At 33.2% G+C, this 16,462-nt stretch overlaps 2 protein-coding genes across 2 annotated transcripts; both read right to left on the reverse strand.

Moving 5' to 3' along the window:
* Positions 1-210: 210 nt before the first annotated feature.
* Positions 211-15,750, reverse strand: LOC132758215 (uncharacterized). Its single transcript, XM_060749771.1, has 4 exons — positions 13,005-15,750; positions 3,912-4,121; positions 3,006-3,168; positions 211-2,624 (listed from the first exon to the last, which is right to left on the reverse strand). The coding sequence occupies exons 1-4, from the start codon at positions 13,005-13,007 to the stop codon at positions 2,341-2,343; spliced, it is 660 nt and encodes a 219-aa protein (XP_060605754.1). The 5' UTR covers positions 13,008-15,750; the 3' UTR covers positions 211-2,340.
* Positions 5,216-11,300, reverse strand: LOC132758214 (uncharacterized). Its single transcript, XM_060749770.1, has 2 exons — positions 5,631-11,300; positions 5,216-5,397 (listed from the first exon to the last, which is right to left on the reverse strand). The coding sequence occupies exon 1, from the start codon at positions 9,856-9,858 to the stop codon at positions 8,074-8,076; it is 1,785 nt and encodes a 594-aa protein (XP_060605753.1). The 5' UTR covers positions 9,859-11,300; the 3' UTR covers positions 5,216-5,397; positions 5,631-8,073.
* Positions 15,751-16,462: the final 712 nt, after the last annotated feature.

Consider the following 16,462-nt stretch of genomic DNA (forward strand, 5'->3'; position numbering starts at 1 on the left):
GTAGCAAGTAGATTCACTGATATTTGTGTGTTCAGGTGAGTGAGAAAAATAATCAACCATTGGGTTAGATAGAGGATAGGGAAATCCCAACCCTCGGGCAATCGGTTCCATCGGGAACTCGCCAAGGCTCGTTCCCGATGGAACTGATCACCCTCGGGTTGGGATTTCCCTATCCTCTATTTAACCCAATGATAGATTCTATTAGTCCATAAAGTGTTTACCAAATTCAGCATAAATATATCATGTCATGAATAGTTATTGGAAAAGGTTTAAATTGTTTAAATATCAAACGAAGGAAGAAATAAAAAAATGTAGTTTCAGAGTTATAAAGTATAAAAAATGATAAAGGGCAATTACCTTAAAATATGCAAACTAGAGCTATCCACTATAATTCTACTCTATTTACAAAGTTTTTTGGTGATATCTCTTGTAATTTAAAAGTTATGTACAGAACAAAGTTAAGTTATGTCCAGAACAAAGTTCAAAGTGAAAAAATTTAAAAGGAGCAATACCTCCAAAATTAGGTGAGGTAGAGTAACAGTTCTTATACACTGCATTTCTACTAAATGATGTCCATCTGAATGCAAAGACAGAGGAATTGGCAAATTATATGCTCACAGTTATGGGACCATAAAAAATTAAGAAGAAATAAAACTTCTGTAGGTGAATAAATTTGATAGTTTTTGTTCTATGACAATTTATTTAATGTACTTAGTCTACTGAGAAAATTGTACTATGAGAGACATGGTGAATGATAATTGGTCTATTGAACAATCATATGACTATAGAGTAGACAGCAAAGTAAACAAGAGGGCCATGATGGTCCTGAAATTGTCACCTGTAAATATGTCCCTAGGGTGGGGCCAATGTCAACCCAGGGGCTTTTATTTGAACAAACTTGGTAGACACCCATTTGAAGATGTTTCATGATAAATATATAAGTTTTAGCTCAAAGAAAAGCTTCATGTTTTTAATATATGTCACGGTTCCTATACACATATAGGGAAAAAAATAGCCGTTCTCTGGGCGAGGCCAATTTTGTCCCCAAGGCTTTTATTTGAACAAACTTGGTAGACACTCTGTAGAAGATAATTCATGCTTAATATATAAACTCTAGCTCTTTGGGTTTTTTCACAGAATTTTTTTTAAGTTTTTACTACGGTATATACAAATAAAGAAAATCAATAATTTCTGCAACATGGCCAATTTTAACCCCAGGGTTCTTAATTCAACAAAAATGGTAGACACCCATCAGAGATTTTGATTTTTCATGCTAAATATCTATAGCTCTAAAGGTTTCTTAAAAGAAGATTTTTTTAAGTTTTTAATATGTAAATAAAGGGAAAAACAATGACCCCCTAAGGCTGAGCCAATTTTGACATCAGGGCTTTTATTTGAACAAACTTGGTAGACAACCATTAGAAGATGTTTCTCGCTTAATAGCTAAGCCATAGCTATTTGGGTTTTTTAAAAGAAGATTTTTCAAGTTTTTACTATATAAAAAATATGGAAAATCAATGACCCCCCGGGGCGTGGCCAATTTTGACCCCAGGACATTTATTTGAACAAACTTAAAAGACACTGACTAGTTAATGTTTGGTGCCAAATAGTTAAGCTCTAGCTGTTATGATTTTCTAAAAGAAGATATTTTAGTTTGTTCTTTAGGTTGCCATGGCAACCATAGTTCTGCTTGGAATTAAATTCTTTGAACAATCTTTAAAGTTGTCTACCAAAGGAACATTGCAGTGAAGTTAGATAGATGGGACTATATGAGTTTGAAAAATGTTCTTAAAAGGCATTTCTTACAGGAAATTATTGTAATAATTTTCTTTAAAATGAAGTCATATTTTATATGCATGGCACTGAAAACATTAATGCTTGCTTGGCATATAGATGTAAGTTAACATGTTTGTATGTTCAAACAATTGTGAAGTAAAATATTACATGGTGCAATAATAAGAAAACTGGTATGTAGAATATATTATGAAATAAAGCATTGTAATGAGCATTGTAATGAATTAATACACAATATAGAATGTTCAATATAAAATTTGGTTTTATGTTTAGAAAAATGACATTACAAATCTTCAAAATTGTGTTAAAAAGACAAAGGATCCATGTCATAATAGTTATAATCTCAGCTGAGTTTTAGCAGTAATTTTTTAGCCTATTTATGTAAGATTTCTCAAAAATAAGCAAATTTATATGAATAAACAATGATCATTAAACATTTGAACTTCAATTTTAGATTACTTTAGATAAAGGAAAAAGTATAATTTGTTCTGAAATTCAACTGACACTGAAAATGTATTGTTAGCAATAAGTATGGTTTACAGTGTTCTATTCAACTATTTTCCTGAGGTTGATAGCTTTCCCATTCAAGATGTTGCCCTTCACCTGACAAGGTAGTCTGTATACTAGAGTGGACATGAGATCAACATGTGTTGTGTCTTCAGCTACATCTATTTGACCAAAGAGATTGACAATGTCTTTCTCAAACACTACTCCATATAAGATTTGCCCATCTTCTTTCATGAGCTCCAATTTTACTCTGTATGTTAGTAAACTGGTGGTACCACTGCATGTGGGACAGACACCGTCTGCCATTTTCTTCTTGTGACAACCTATGACAAATAGAGTGTAATAAATGTAAGGAAAATTCTCAAATTTTAACTGATAAGAGGAACATATAAACAAAACCCATAGCAGGATGAGGGCAACACTTGACTTTTTAATTATGATTTATTATGAAAATAAACCATTATTTTTGAATACAAAATATTAGTGATAATCAGTGAAAATGAAATAATCTGACTTCAATGTCAAGGTCATACATGAATAAAGGTCAATTTAGTTTGATATACCTGAAGGTCCTGACCTAAATCATGAGTCTTGAAGTAATATACAAATATGAAAAAATGAACAAATATTGGACATAAAAATCATATACATTTTAAAGGAATATCCATCAATGGTATGATGTTGAACAGAAAATATTTAATTACCATCATAATCACATCCATGATAAATAGATGCATCTTCTATTCCCGAGACAGTAAATTTGGTATCTCCTTGTTGGTGACCACTGCCACCAAAATCAGTGAGACCTTCAAAATACTTCACATCTTCTTCCGTTACGTTACTTTTGACTGCATCATCACTAACAAACTGCAAAATAGAGTTTGTAAGTAGTTTTTGTATGAAGCAATACATACTTATGTTGAAGACAGACTGAATATATGTATACAGGAATGGTAACAATTTTGGATAATGATTGCCCAATAAAACTCAACTAATTACAATATGCATGAATATATAAACAGTGTATTATTGATATTCATTTGAAAACACAAGGGTAATAATTTTAAATATTTAAAGAAATGAAATGATGTATTTGAAGAACAGATGTACTAACAAACATTTATATTGACATATTTATCTGACACCTGTAGGCCTATCCTACGTAATAATAGTTCAACCCTAGATTGGTTTGAACTACCGAACTGCACTGGCCCTCTGAGTTCATGCGAATGAATTTCCATTGTATTGATAAATATTACTGAATGTACATTTCATGCTTATGAAGGGACATAATTACAAGTTTATTTTTATTAATTTTAAGCAAATTTTGTCAATAAGAATTAAATGCATAGATTTTAATGTTTACATTTAAGTTTACATGTATATTTATAACATAGAATTATAACTGGTTGAACTTGTTTAAAAAAAATTTTGGTAGACAAATTAATATAACAATTCTATTCATTTGAAGTTTAGACTATACCTTGAATAATTTTCAAGTTATGTTTAAGAGAAAAAAAATCAAACCAATAAACTGAAACATCGCAAGGCTTATTTTATGAAAATATTCATGAATTTGAAACAACTAGATATAAATCATATTTATGTACCTGGCATTTTGTTACAGTAGAAGTAACTAGTTGGTCTTCACCTTGCCATGTTTTTTTGTACACACCACTAATCTCGACAACTGTGTTTTCAACAAATTGTTGTTGTGCTTGTTGAGAGAACAAAGCTACTTTTGTTCGGCCTGAGTGATCGATTAAGCCAAGACACCTGACTGGTAGAGTTCCATCTCTTTTAAGTGTTACATCTGAAACCTGGAAAAGAACTTATTATGTTGTCACAATGACAAATGTACAGCATGTAGTCTCACTGGAATGAAAATGTCCATTGCAGCAATAAAAAGTGAAAATAAATAGAACTTTTAGCTAGTTAGTAAACACACTCACACATATCTCTAATTGTATGCTCTCTAATTTTGTGTTTAGAGTTTTTAAATCAAGATGGTATTCAATAAGAAAGATTGTTTTTTTAAAGATATCAAGCGCATAACAATGGTTTGTTTATAGTTTTTGAAACTTCTGGTAAGTAAGTAAACCTGCAAACATTTTTATCAGGAAATTTCCTGAAAGTCTACTGAGAAAATGAAATCACACATACTTTTGCAATCATAGTATTATGCGCTGAATTTATAGTTCTACTGAAGGTGGATTGAATCTCAACACAATGTTCCGTTTTATATATTTTAATGTTAATCTTTCTTAGTGGAATACCACAAATAATATATAACATATACACAGGTTATCCTTATGTTAACAAATAGATATTAAAAAACAGTAACAAATATTTCTAGTGGAGAGCCACAACGTTATCACTTGGAAATCCAAAATCTAACTATCTCAATTTTTCTACATGTATCTTTACAATATTTCTAAATAGGATTTTGTTTTAAACTGACCAATAGAATTTTAACATTTTTGTGTCTTAAATAACAAAATGACCAATCAGGTTTCACTACATATAAAGGTAACATAGCAACATAGAATTTATAACAACAATCATCACCTGGACATTTTATCAGTAATAAGGTTTAACAACTTATTAAGTACAGACGGCTAAATTGACATTATCACCTAAATATAATAAAACGTTTAGCACAGTTGATTGGACAAAGAGGAATAGCCATATTTAATCTTCCGGTTACATAATTATTAATTTGACATCTATTGTTAAAACATATAATATTTGTAACTTAACATATTTGAAATTTCACACATTGTTCTGAAAATTTGACCTTTTAGAAAATGATTATATTTATAAATCTTTGTGCTTAAAAGAAAATCATCATGCATATTTATTCATTTATTTTTTAAAAGAATTTTATCATTTTTCTGCTGCACAACAATAGCACAAATTGTGCTTTTTTCTGGAGATGTCAATGCCTCTGAAATACTTCTTTTTTGACCAGTTGCAGGCACATCTTCTGGTAAAGGAGGAATTGTTTGAATGGCACAATTTACAGGTGGAACTATTGTTACTGAGCTGGTCTGTACAACCCAACATGCATCTGGTTTTTGGATAACATTGGAAAACCTAAATAAAGAAAAAAAAACAGTTAATAATTTTATGATGTATTAAGTAGGAATACTAGTGGAAAATATAATAAGCCATTTTTTGTTTAAAACATGTATCAAGTTCGCAAGTCGCCAATTTGTAAATATTAGAGAAATAAAACAATTGCCTGGAAAAAGCAGTTCTACAGTAACAACACTGTGTTCTTTCTGTAAATAAATAAAACCAACTGAAAATTGGAAGTTTATACTCACTTGTAGGACAAGCCTTCCCTGATCATGTTGAACTTGTGCCTTAAGTAGCATCTTATAATTGTGATATTATCAGCATTTCCAGTAACCATGTTAAAGTAAGTCATTTTACCATTTTTGCCCTCATACGTCAGGAAGTTTTTTGACTTTTTTAGGACTTTCCCGGTCACAGTGCACTTTTCATCAGACTGGTAAAGGAAATTCAGGAAAATGCATCAAGGATGTGAATAAGTTTTTTGTGTATAATTATTTTTTGTTTACATTTTAAGGTAATGAAAATGAAATGCCTAAAAATGTAAAGTTCAATATTTTAGATTTGACATACTAGCTGTTGTAACATTATAAGTTTTTTTTTGTATTAAGAAAACTGAAGTACATCTTTTAATATGTTATTACAAGTAAAAATGCCCCACTATTTTTCTAAAATTGTAAATTATTAAAAAATGGTGTTGTTTTTCTTGTTTTTGATGTTGTTTTTTTTTTACTGAACAATCAAGGCAATCGATAATGGTAAAATTGAAGTGTCATCTTATTTAATTTTAGCAGCTACAAATTAACAATGATGCACATTTCCATATTAAATCAAAAGTATTTAAATCTTCTATTGTGAGATGTTAGAACACCTTTTTTATAAAATGAAAAACATGAAAGTTTTTAACATATTTGAATAAAACAAAAAACTAACTGAATAGAAAATACTTTTTTATAAAAAAAAGCAGATATAGTGACTGTAAATGACCAGTACCATTCTTTTTAAAAAAAACAATCAGGGAAATAGAAAATAATATTATATTCAGTTATGAAAATTTACATTGTAGGACTTTAATTGTGAGGTAATATACTGGCCCAAAACTGCATGTCAGATTATGAACATTTTTGAGTGATAAAAATTAATGATGATATATACAGTGTTTTTTTCAGTATATAACTACTACCCTAAAACAGTACTGTTCCCAATAGAAAATAGACCTGAAAATTCCCAACTTCTTTGTTTTAATTCCCAAAATGGCTGATCAAAATTCCCACAAGGCCAAGTGACTTCTCTGAAATCATTTAAATTCAGCATATTCATATAAATCACCACTCAATAGTTCTACTTGGACAATGGAAGCTGTTAGATATCTTTATTGATGATAACTAATTTTATTTGTAGCTGAAAAATGCATAAATTTTTCTTTGCCAATTTAAATCAAAATAACGCATTTTTTCCCAATTAGTCTAGTACCAACACCATTCCCAAACTTGAGAAAAAACTCTGATACATGTGTTGAGAATTTATTTTATATAACAAGTTGTTTATAGGAAACTATTTGTCATAAAGCTGTTCAAATTCTAGGAGTAATAAAATTGAACACACTATTATTGTAATAACACAGATAAAAAGTTTAAGTTTTTTCTTTAATATCAAGTCCAATTGCAAATTAGAGAATCAATCTTTATTGATCAATGAAGATTTCTTAGCCTTTCATACTCTTCCAAAACACCAGCTGGAGGCTGAACAGCATGTGGAGAAAATTTTAGTAAATACAATCCAGACAAAGATGTAACTCGACTCAAAGCAACATAACTCATCCCACGTTCAAACACAGATTCTCCTAAATCAATGACAACTTTATTTAAAGACAAACCTTGCACTTTATGTATTGTACAAGCCCATGATAACATTAATGGAAACTGAGACCTTACAACATGCCTTCCATCCATGATTAAGGAATACTCAACTCGATCAATACTAATGAAATCACAACCACTTGTTTTTAACACTTGTCCAACTGAAGGGTCATCAAACATCACATTCACAGATTCAATAATACCAGAGCTTGTATATGAGAAAGAATGAATATTTCCAATAGCACCATTGACTAATCCATGATTAGTATGTATATTTCTTATAAGCATTACTCTACCACCAACACATAAATTTAGTTCAACTGACAATCCACCAGCATCACGTTCATTCAAATGAACACAACTGCTTGGAACATCTGAACCCGCATCTTTATCATTATGACCAAAATAATGGTAAGCAGGCAAAGAAACTTTTTCGCAGTCTAACATAGCAAGCCGAGCAGAATTGAATGCTGCAACATCAGCTCGTAATGCAAATAAATGCATAATATTATTAATTTCACTGGAGTCAAAGTTTAATCTATTGACCAATAATGCAACATCTGTTTTAGTAAGGAAACCTACTCTAGCTCTATTTAATAAAGAAGCATAACATGCATCATTCACCTGCCTCATGTTTTGTTCTAAAAAGATTGGTGTAAACAAATGCCAGAGTAAAATATTTTTAAATGCAAATCGCCCTGAAACTGGTCTCAACTGGAAGAAATCACCAAAAACTATTACATTTAACCCACCAAATGCCCTTTCATCATCTTTAATTTCTGAAAGCCTCCTACTTATGTAAGTCAACATAGAAGAACTTACCATACTAATTTCATCAACAATAATTGTTGAAACACATTGAAATTGTCTTTGCAATTTTGCTAGAAGTTTTTGCAAAATGCTGTAAGTGTGCAACAATCAATTGCAGAAGGAAAGATTTACCAGTTCCAGCACCACCGGAAATGAAAAAATGAAAAGGTTGCGAAGAATCATTTGTGCCAAGCCTACATTTAATTTGTGTCAAGGCATTATTCTGACTCTTTGAAAGTGTACAACATTTTCTGTAATATTCATCAACAGACATATCACAACACTCTAATGTATGTAATTCACTAATAATACTACTGTCTTGAACAAAATCACTGTATGTAGGAACATCATCTGTATGTTCTGAAGGATTTTCCAACTGAATTGAAGTAACAGGTACATCATCATTGTCTGTAACAGTTTCTAGTAACAAGTCTTCATCTGCAGGAGCAAGTTCTTGCTCACAAAGGCGAATACGCCTTACTGCATTTTCAATCTCAGATGCAAGTGTAAAATACTGATAATTAATACTCTTATCAAACTGTATTTGTTTCTGTTCAAAAGAAATGCGCGCAGACTCACAATTACCAAGCAAATCGGCCTCTGATCTATGAGGAAATAGTAACAAAAGCATGCTGTAATAATAATCCTCAGAGCCAAATGGAAATTTGGTATATCTGACAACACAAAATTTTTTCCTTTTCTGAAACCAAACATCATATGTTGGACAACAAATTTGGCCTTGAACCTTCTGAGGTTTACTTACCTTTCTGAACCATGAAGCAAAGTTTAACAAGCTGTGCTCATTTAAAGCCAATGGTCGATCTCGGTAATAGTCTAAAATGTTATTTTGAAACACATTTGTGTCATTATCAGGCAAGTCAGCCAATTCTGAAGCAGTTCGTAGAATTTTCAACCTTTTATTTGGTGGCCATGTATTAAGGTACATAAATTCTCTAGATGCATGCAAAAGCTGTAATGAACCCATTCGAAAGGCAGCCTCTTGTGAACTCATTCTTCTGTGTTTCAAAACACATAGTCCAATTTTCATTAGACGAACATTTCTTGGCATAGACATATTTGCATTCAAAACATTGCAAATCAAATCACCAAGAGCATTTTTTAGATCATCAGGCTCGGATTTGCATATATACGAACAAACATAGTAAGCTGCTCCTTCTGCATTCTGTATATATTGCAAATCCATATTTGCTCGCCAGTGACGCAAAATAACACCATTGTAATCATTTACAAACCTACTATTGAAGTTCCGAGCTGTTATATAAAACCTACCTTTGTTTTTTGCTTGTACTTGCATGTTTCGCAGGAGTTTGGTATTTGTTGATACTTGTCTAGGGAAACCAAACCGACATGACCTTTTTTTACAACAGTAAGAGGTATGATGATGAATTTGAAGTCTATTTACAAGAGCATGAAGTTCAGGGTCAACAGTTTCATTAGGAATGTTAGAACATATTGTGCTATTAATGTATTTCAAGGCAGTAGCAGCTGTAGCATTGTCAATTTCTTTCGGAACATCTGCAACCCACAGAAACATGTGAATATGCGGGCTTCCTCTATTCTGAAATTCCACCCTAGCAAAATAATCAATTACTTTACCCAAAGGTTGAGATTCACTTAAAATAACATTCTTCATTAGAGATCGAAAACGCCGTTCAAAATGTATAGCTGCTAACAAAGGATCTTTTCGTAAACTGTCAAAGAAAGATCTACCAAATGCAGATTTGAACTCCAAGTTTTCCAAAGTCATGCCAAGTTCTGGCCAATGATTATCATCGGCTGATAGTGTCATGAACAATGTGGGTGGGCCTTAACATCTAAAAGAAGACAGTAAGTCATATAACATGTTTCTGAAGTATGCAACAGTGCCCTTAATTTTCTTCATAAACATGTAAGAGTTTTCCAACAAATCATTATTCACATGAATGTTCTGAATACACCCTGCAGAAACAGGTTCCATTTGACCATTGTTTGCATGTGTGATTTTCATTTTTATGCTGACAGCTGATTTCAAACATGACAGATCATATGACACAGCAGTATGCAATAAATATGTAATATTTTTGTGAAACAAAGAATTGTAATCATACAACCTGCTTTTAAAGTACATTTTAGGTAAGATTTTAAACAAACGCTTTTGTTTAAAGCCATTACATCCTAAAGGAAATAACCAAGGAAATGCTAACTCTTCACCATTCTCTATATCAAAAATGTTGACTGGTTTATGAGGGTTTCTTGGTATATGCAAACCATTTTCAAGAAAACACAAATTTGATGGGTTGACAGAGACAAGAACATCTTCATCAAAAGAATCATAATTAAATGTACTTTGTCTTTCACTTTCTAAATGTGAAGTACAACTTTCTTCTGTGGTAAAGTTTCCATCAAAAGTCAAGTTTCGATACAAGGCATTATGCTCCTTTAACCAAAGCAATGCTTTATGTATTTTCTGCATTGACACACCATTTTTATCATTTTCTCTTGCACAGCTCTTGTCAGAATCAAAATGAACCACAAAAAATGGCAAGTTTTTAAAAGATAATGGCATCTTTGTAATCACTTCAAGAGTGTTTGAAGGCAGATTAAGAACTAAACCTCTTTCAGCGTATTGACCTCCAGGCAACATTACTACTGTCATGAAAATATTTATTTTTGCAATAAGCCTTTTTTCCAAACTAGACAAATTGTTTAAGCAATCTGGTATATTTCCTGGAAACAACAAATTCTTAAAGTAAGACAAAGCTGGTTTTACACCATGTCAAATATTTGTATGACAGGTCTGACAAACATCACAAGGTGCATCAACACCTAAACTATTTAAACAGTCATTGGTTGTCTTTAATTGTTTGGTTTGATTTGGGAACAAGAATCGATGACACACTGAGCAATGCTTATTTGGCTGTAAACGAATAAACTCTTCATATGCTTTAATATGTCCAGTTTGTTTCAAATAATCTAACAAAAACATATTTGACTGCACATCACAAACACTGCCAACATCTAACATACTATCAAGATCTAATGTGACATTTACATATTCATTAGTTACTGAACAATTCAGGACACCTTTTGTAAGGACTGGAATTTTTTTCCTACACTTTCCTTTTTTGTATGTTGAAACTTTTGAACTACATCCTGCATAAGAATGATCCGAACCAACAAACTGAGCAGACCTATTTGTGTAAATAGGATCTGTATTCTTTCTGGCATCTTGATTGACTGTTTTCATCCCCACAGATTGTTCATTTTTAGCTCGACTTTTCTATGAAAAGGGGAGCTATCCTACTCGCCCCGGCGTCGGCGTCGGCGTCGGCGTTGGCGTCGGCGTCGGCGTTGGCGTCACACCTTGGTTAAGTTTTTCGTACCACCCCACTTTATTTCAGAAGTATTACAAGTATGGCTTTGAAACTTACCATACTTGTTCACCATCATAACCTCCATCTACAGACAAGAGTACATAACTCTGTCAAGGTTTTTGACAGAATTATGGCCCTTTTTTGACTTAGAAAGTGTATTGAGCTTGGTTAAGTTTTTTGTACCACCTCACTTTATTTCAAAACCATTGGAGGTATTGCTTTGAAACTGACCATACTTGTTTACCATCACGACCTTCATCAACAGACAAGAGGACATAACTCTGTCAAGGTTTTTGACAGAATTATGCCCCTTTTTGACTTAGAAAATACATTGAATATGGGTAAAATCCACTTATTGCCTTAACCCTTTGAGATATTGCTTTGAAACTTTTAATGCTATTTCACATTATTACCCCCATCTGTACGCAAGAGAAGGTAACTCTGTCAGGGATTTGTTTTAAAAATTAAGGCCTTTTATCGACTTAGAATCTTGGTTAAGTTTTTTGTACCAGTCAACTTTTTGACTGAACTGGTTGAGATATTAAATTGAAAGTTGGAATACTTGTTTACCATCATGGTCCCAAACATGGGCAGGAGAAGGTAATTCTGTTAAGGATTTTATTTGAATTATGGCCCTTTTTGACTTAGAAACTCAGTTAAAATTTTCATTCTTGTCCACTTGTTGACCTAACCATTTGAGATATTACTTTGGAAGTTGGAGTTCTTATGTGCCATCATGAGACCTATCTGTAAGCAAGAGAAGATAACTCTGTGAAAATGTTTCTTGATTTGTACTTAGAAATTCCTAGTTAAAGTCTTGTGTGCCCTTAACTGTCAAAGTTTTGTTTTATAGGCAAGCACTAAAAAAGTCGAGCGCGCTGTCCTTCTGACAGCTCTTGTTTTGCTTGTTAGAAACAGCAGAGGGTTCACTATTCTGGAAATCATGGGGAATCAAATTCTCATTAATATTTGGAATATCTATAAAAACTGGTGTCAAATCAAAACTCGCACCTGAATATTGGGTAAACAAAAACAACAAAAGCTCATCTAAAGTTTCAAAGCGTAATACAACAGCGGCACCATTATCTGAATAGCTACCGCTAATATCACGTTCATGGGAGTCAAACACATAAAAACTACTTGACATTGGAGATAAATATAATGCTACTGTTAATTGATCTATTGTCAACAAATGATAGGGGGTCAATCTACTACTTTGTTCAATTGCTTCAAAAAAACTTGTCTGACCCACCAGTGTGTTCACATTTCTATCAATAACCCCATAATACACATCATGTAAAAACTGCAAACGAAAGTTTCTGTTATTAAATGTCACAGTACTTGGCAAATCAACATGACTAAGATACCTAATCATACCCAGGTTTCCACTCAATTCACCATAAAATCGATTTCCTTGAAACAAAATAGAATCAACTTCTTGCGGCGAAAATTCGGGGCGATTTAAATGTCCACGGCTAAAAAATGTCAGTAGTGCAATCAGAGCCATAGCCGTGCATTGCATGCCGCTAAATGGACTAAAAATATGGCAGCCTTGATGCATATTTCCTAAAAAACCTCTTACCATCTTGACTGCCAGCTGCTGCAACTCCGAGAAATTGCGGGATATTGACGTCACGTGACCTAATTATCATAAAATAGACTGATTCTAATCTAATTGCGCAATTAATTTACCGAAAAGTACCTACGGAAAAAATACCGAAAAGAACCTACGGAAAAACAATTTAGTTCTTACTGTTTTTCTCTAGTCTTTCATTACCCTGACATCGGGAAGCAAGACAAAAACAATGAAGAGCGCCTCTCCCAGACCTTGGATACCTTTTGAGCAGCTCCAGGCCCTCCCTGTGCATGACTTGCTTTCAATGTTGGTAAATTAATCTTCATAAACTCTGTAATTACCTCCGTTTCATGGAGATTGAACATTTTAGCTCTGTTCACTTTTGTGCCTGACGCCATATTTGTTTGTAAATATTACCGCCTGACATTCATCTGGGAAAATTATGTAACGTCAGGGTGCATTATAGGTAAAATTGCCACAGTTAAACTTTCGGTTTTGCCTGGTTAGGTAACCACATGGTTAATTTGTTGTTACAATTTGAAAAATCGTGCAGTCACCTTATCACGATATATACCATGGTAATTAACTTACCACGGTATATTTTAACCATCGTTTATACACTTGGCTGCAGGTGACTGGTATTTATACCCAACCACAATAATCATCACAGAACAAAACCCAATTTTCAAAAGAAAATATGTAGAAATAAATAGGCAATAAGCCGAATTTTATTCCTAAAGTTAATATATATATTTCCATAAATACTTTCCATTTTTCCTGGTACATGTTATATCTCCATATATACTATAATCATTATATATACATGTATATACATTCCAATGTTAATATAAGGCAATCTGAATGCCTCAAGTCATCCTAAATTGGTTATCTCAAAGAATACAGGTATTCATAATAAATTTCATTGAGCCATAAGGAAAGGGAGAAAATCACCTAGGCCTCAATAATTATTATATACTTGGAAAATAAATGAATGAAAATTTTTAAAGTGACACCATCCTATTGCAGGCCACCTACAATTTTATGCCACAACAAAATGCTTATTTTGTCTTCCAAAATTGAAGGCTACCATACTGTATTTCTGTCTACGGGTACTTTCAGACAGAAAGTCCAATATATACCAATAAAGAGCAAATGTACTTTATCAGTATGAGCTACAATCTGTTCCAATCTACCACTTCTAGATCTTTCTGGGTTTCATGATGGTGATTGAATACTTCTTTGGCTGTCTCTTACTGTTTCTGCAAATAAATATAAGAAGTAAGTTGTGATTGATTTTAAATTCTATGTATAATTAATCAACATTGTGATTTTTGATGTGTTGTTCTCCCCTCCTAATCTTTTAATTTAACATTGTGATTTGTTATGCCCCCGCTTGGAAGAAGAGGGGGCATGTTGTTTTGCTTATGTGGGCCAATCTGTCTGTCGGTGGAAATCCTCTGAATCCATTCAGCCAAAGGAATATTGTCCATTTCGTCTTCCTCTGTTTCAATTTGTGGTATTGCATCACTCTCCTTTTCGATTTGTGTATGCCCTTTGTAAAATGATTCAGCCAAACTTGCGTACATATTTTCATAATTAATCAATGACGCAACACTGTCCAGTCCATATCATCACAAGTTGAATTTGTCTGTTCTGCGATGGTACAACTGTTGTCATTTTCCAAACACAAATTGTCCTCAAGCAATTGCACATAGGCAGATTCGTAATCTAGGAGTGCTAATATACTATCATTGTCATATTGCCTGACGTATGTTACGTCTTCAATGTCAGGTTGGTTTTGAACGTCATCCTGTGTCATGTCTTGATTCTCAGCACCTAGTAGGTCAAGTTGGATCTCTTGGTCATAGAGACCCTGGATGAGACTGCGTCGCGTAGGATAGCATCAGTTAAGTTGACATCATGATCACAATTTCCACATTTTAATATAAATTTACACATGCAAGCTTTACCACGAAGTCTGGCGCAAAATGCAGGTACGGGTTCATCTTGGTCCTGAGACATATTGTTAAGTATCACTCGTGCAACCATTGTATTTTCCTCTCGAACCGCGAGCTGTGGTATTGCTTTCAAAACATTGTCCTTTGTCTCGTTGGTAAGAAATCCACCTGCGGCCCTCGTTAGGTCCCTACGAAGTCTGCATCGCAGTATTCAAGAAATTGAATAATTAACTCCTTGTCTTTAATTTTGGTAGCTTCCACATAATCCTTCTATCTGGATAGAAAGTACGACCATTCCTGGCTTGTGCCAGCGGATGTAACTGATTGCCTTTTGACTTTTTCAGCTTTAGCTGGCGTCACAGAAGCATCATGAACTTTGGCATGTGTAGTAATCAAGGCGGCCACTATAGCCTCATCTAGGTCAGCAGTTTCGTATTCACATATTGGTATCGCGCACTGAACTTTCGGCATCTTTGTATAATGTCCCAACACTTACGCACAGTAGAGTACAAGGCTGAATATGGCAGATATAACGTGATATGCTTCTGATTATATTCAATACATCTCCATCATAAATGAGTGATTACAGAAGTGCTTGATTATTACCTAAATACAGTTTACAATGTTGATTTCATTTATTTGTTGACAAATCAGTAAGTTGCAAGTAGCAATTAAATTTGTTCTATATATCGATCACTGGTTACTAGTGTAAAGAACAATTTAATCAATGGCAGATTAGCTGCATTCCAAAGAATTCCTGTTCAAATCATACCCTTTTGGTTATAGAAGTTTTGACCCATGTTCCTGAGCTTCATGCCTTATTTCTCTGATTAATAAATGTCTTTTCTTATTAATGTATTTCTTATTAACTTGCTTAGATATAATTTCCCAATGGTGACAACCTACAAAGTGAATTAACCACTTTTTTGGTGAGATGGCTGTCCCAATTTATCATGTCTGTCAATAACCGCAGTGCCACTTGCTGCCTTACTGATCTCCACATGACTGGTGTCGGATTTGTTTTCTCACTGCACTTCTCTGTTGATTTAGAAAGAGTTTTGTGTGACTTTTCATTTACTTTGCATTCTGGTATCTTACTTTCAAGATCAGCAATAAGAAAAGCAGTTTGGTCTTCCTCTTCTATAATTGATTCTGTCATCTCTGTCGCAAAATTCAACATCTCGATCTACATTTATGAATTTCTTTCTTTCGTGAAGAAGTCTTAATACTAAAGTTGTCAGTTCTATAGGATGAGGGCCAAAAAATTTCTCTTCAGCCGCACCACATCACGAAAACATGCCATTATTATGATCCCGGACGAGCCCCCAAATGTTGGCCGGGTCAAATTGCAAATATGATACAGGAGTCTAAAATGAAAAGAATATGTTGTTAATTCATTGCCTTTATTCTTTTTCATTAAAACATGGTGGAAACTGCCGTTGCATAACAACAAAAATGTGGCATTTATTAATATCATTTAACTAAATATTGTTCACAACTAAAAAT

Source organism: Ruditapes philippinarum, unplaced genomic scaffold (assembly GCF_026571515.1).
Source record: "Ruditapes philippinarum isolate M1 unplaced genomic scaffold, ASM2657151v2 ctg12589_1_1_1_1, whole genome shotgun sequence".
NCBI classification, from domain to species: Eukaryota; Metazoa; Mollusca; class Bivalvia; order Venerida; family Veneridae; genus Ruditapes; species Ruditapes philippinarum.

Bases quoted from the DNA above. Each gene is read 5' to 3' on its own strand.
- LOC132758215 (XM_060749771.1), bottom strand. The intron at 3,169-3,911 runs GTACATAAATAT...TCTATTTTGCAG, and splicing joins CTACTGTAACAAAATGCCAG to TTTGTTAGTGATGATGCAGT. The intron at 2,625-3,005 runs GTAATTAAATAT...TATTTGTCATAG, and splicing joins TCATGGATGTGATTATGATG to GTTGTCACAAGAAGAAAATG.
- LOC132758214 (XM_060749770.1), bottom strand. From the start codon at position 9,858: ATGACACTATCAGCCGATGATAATCATTGGCCAGAACTTGGCATGACT.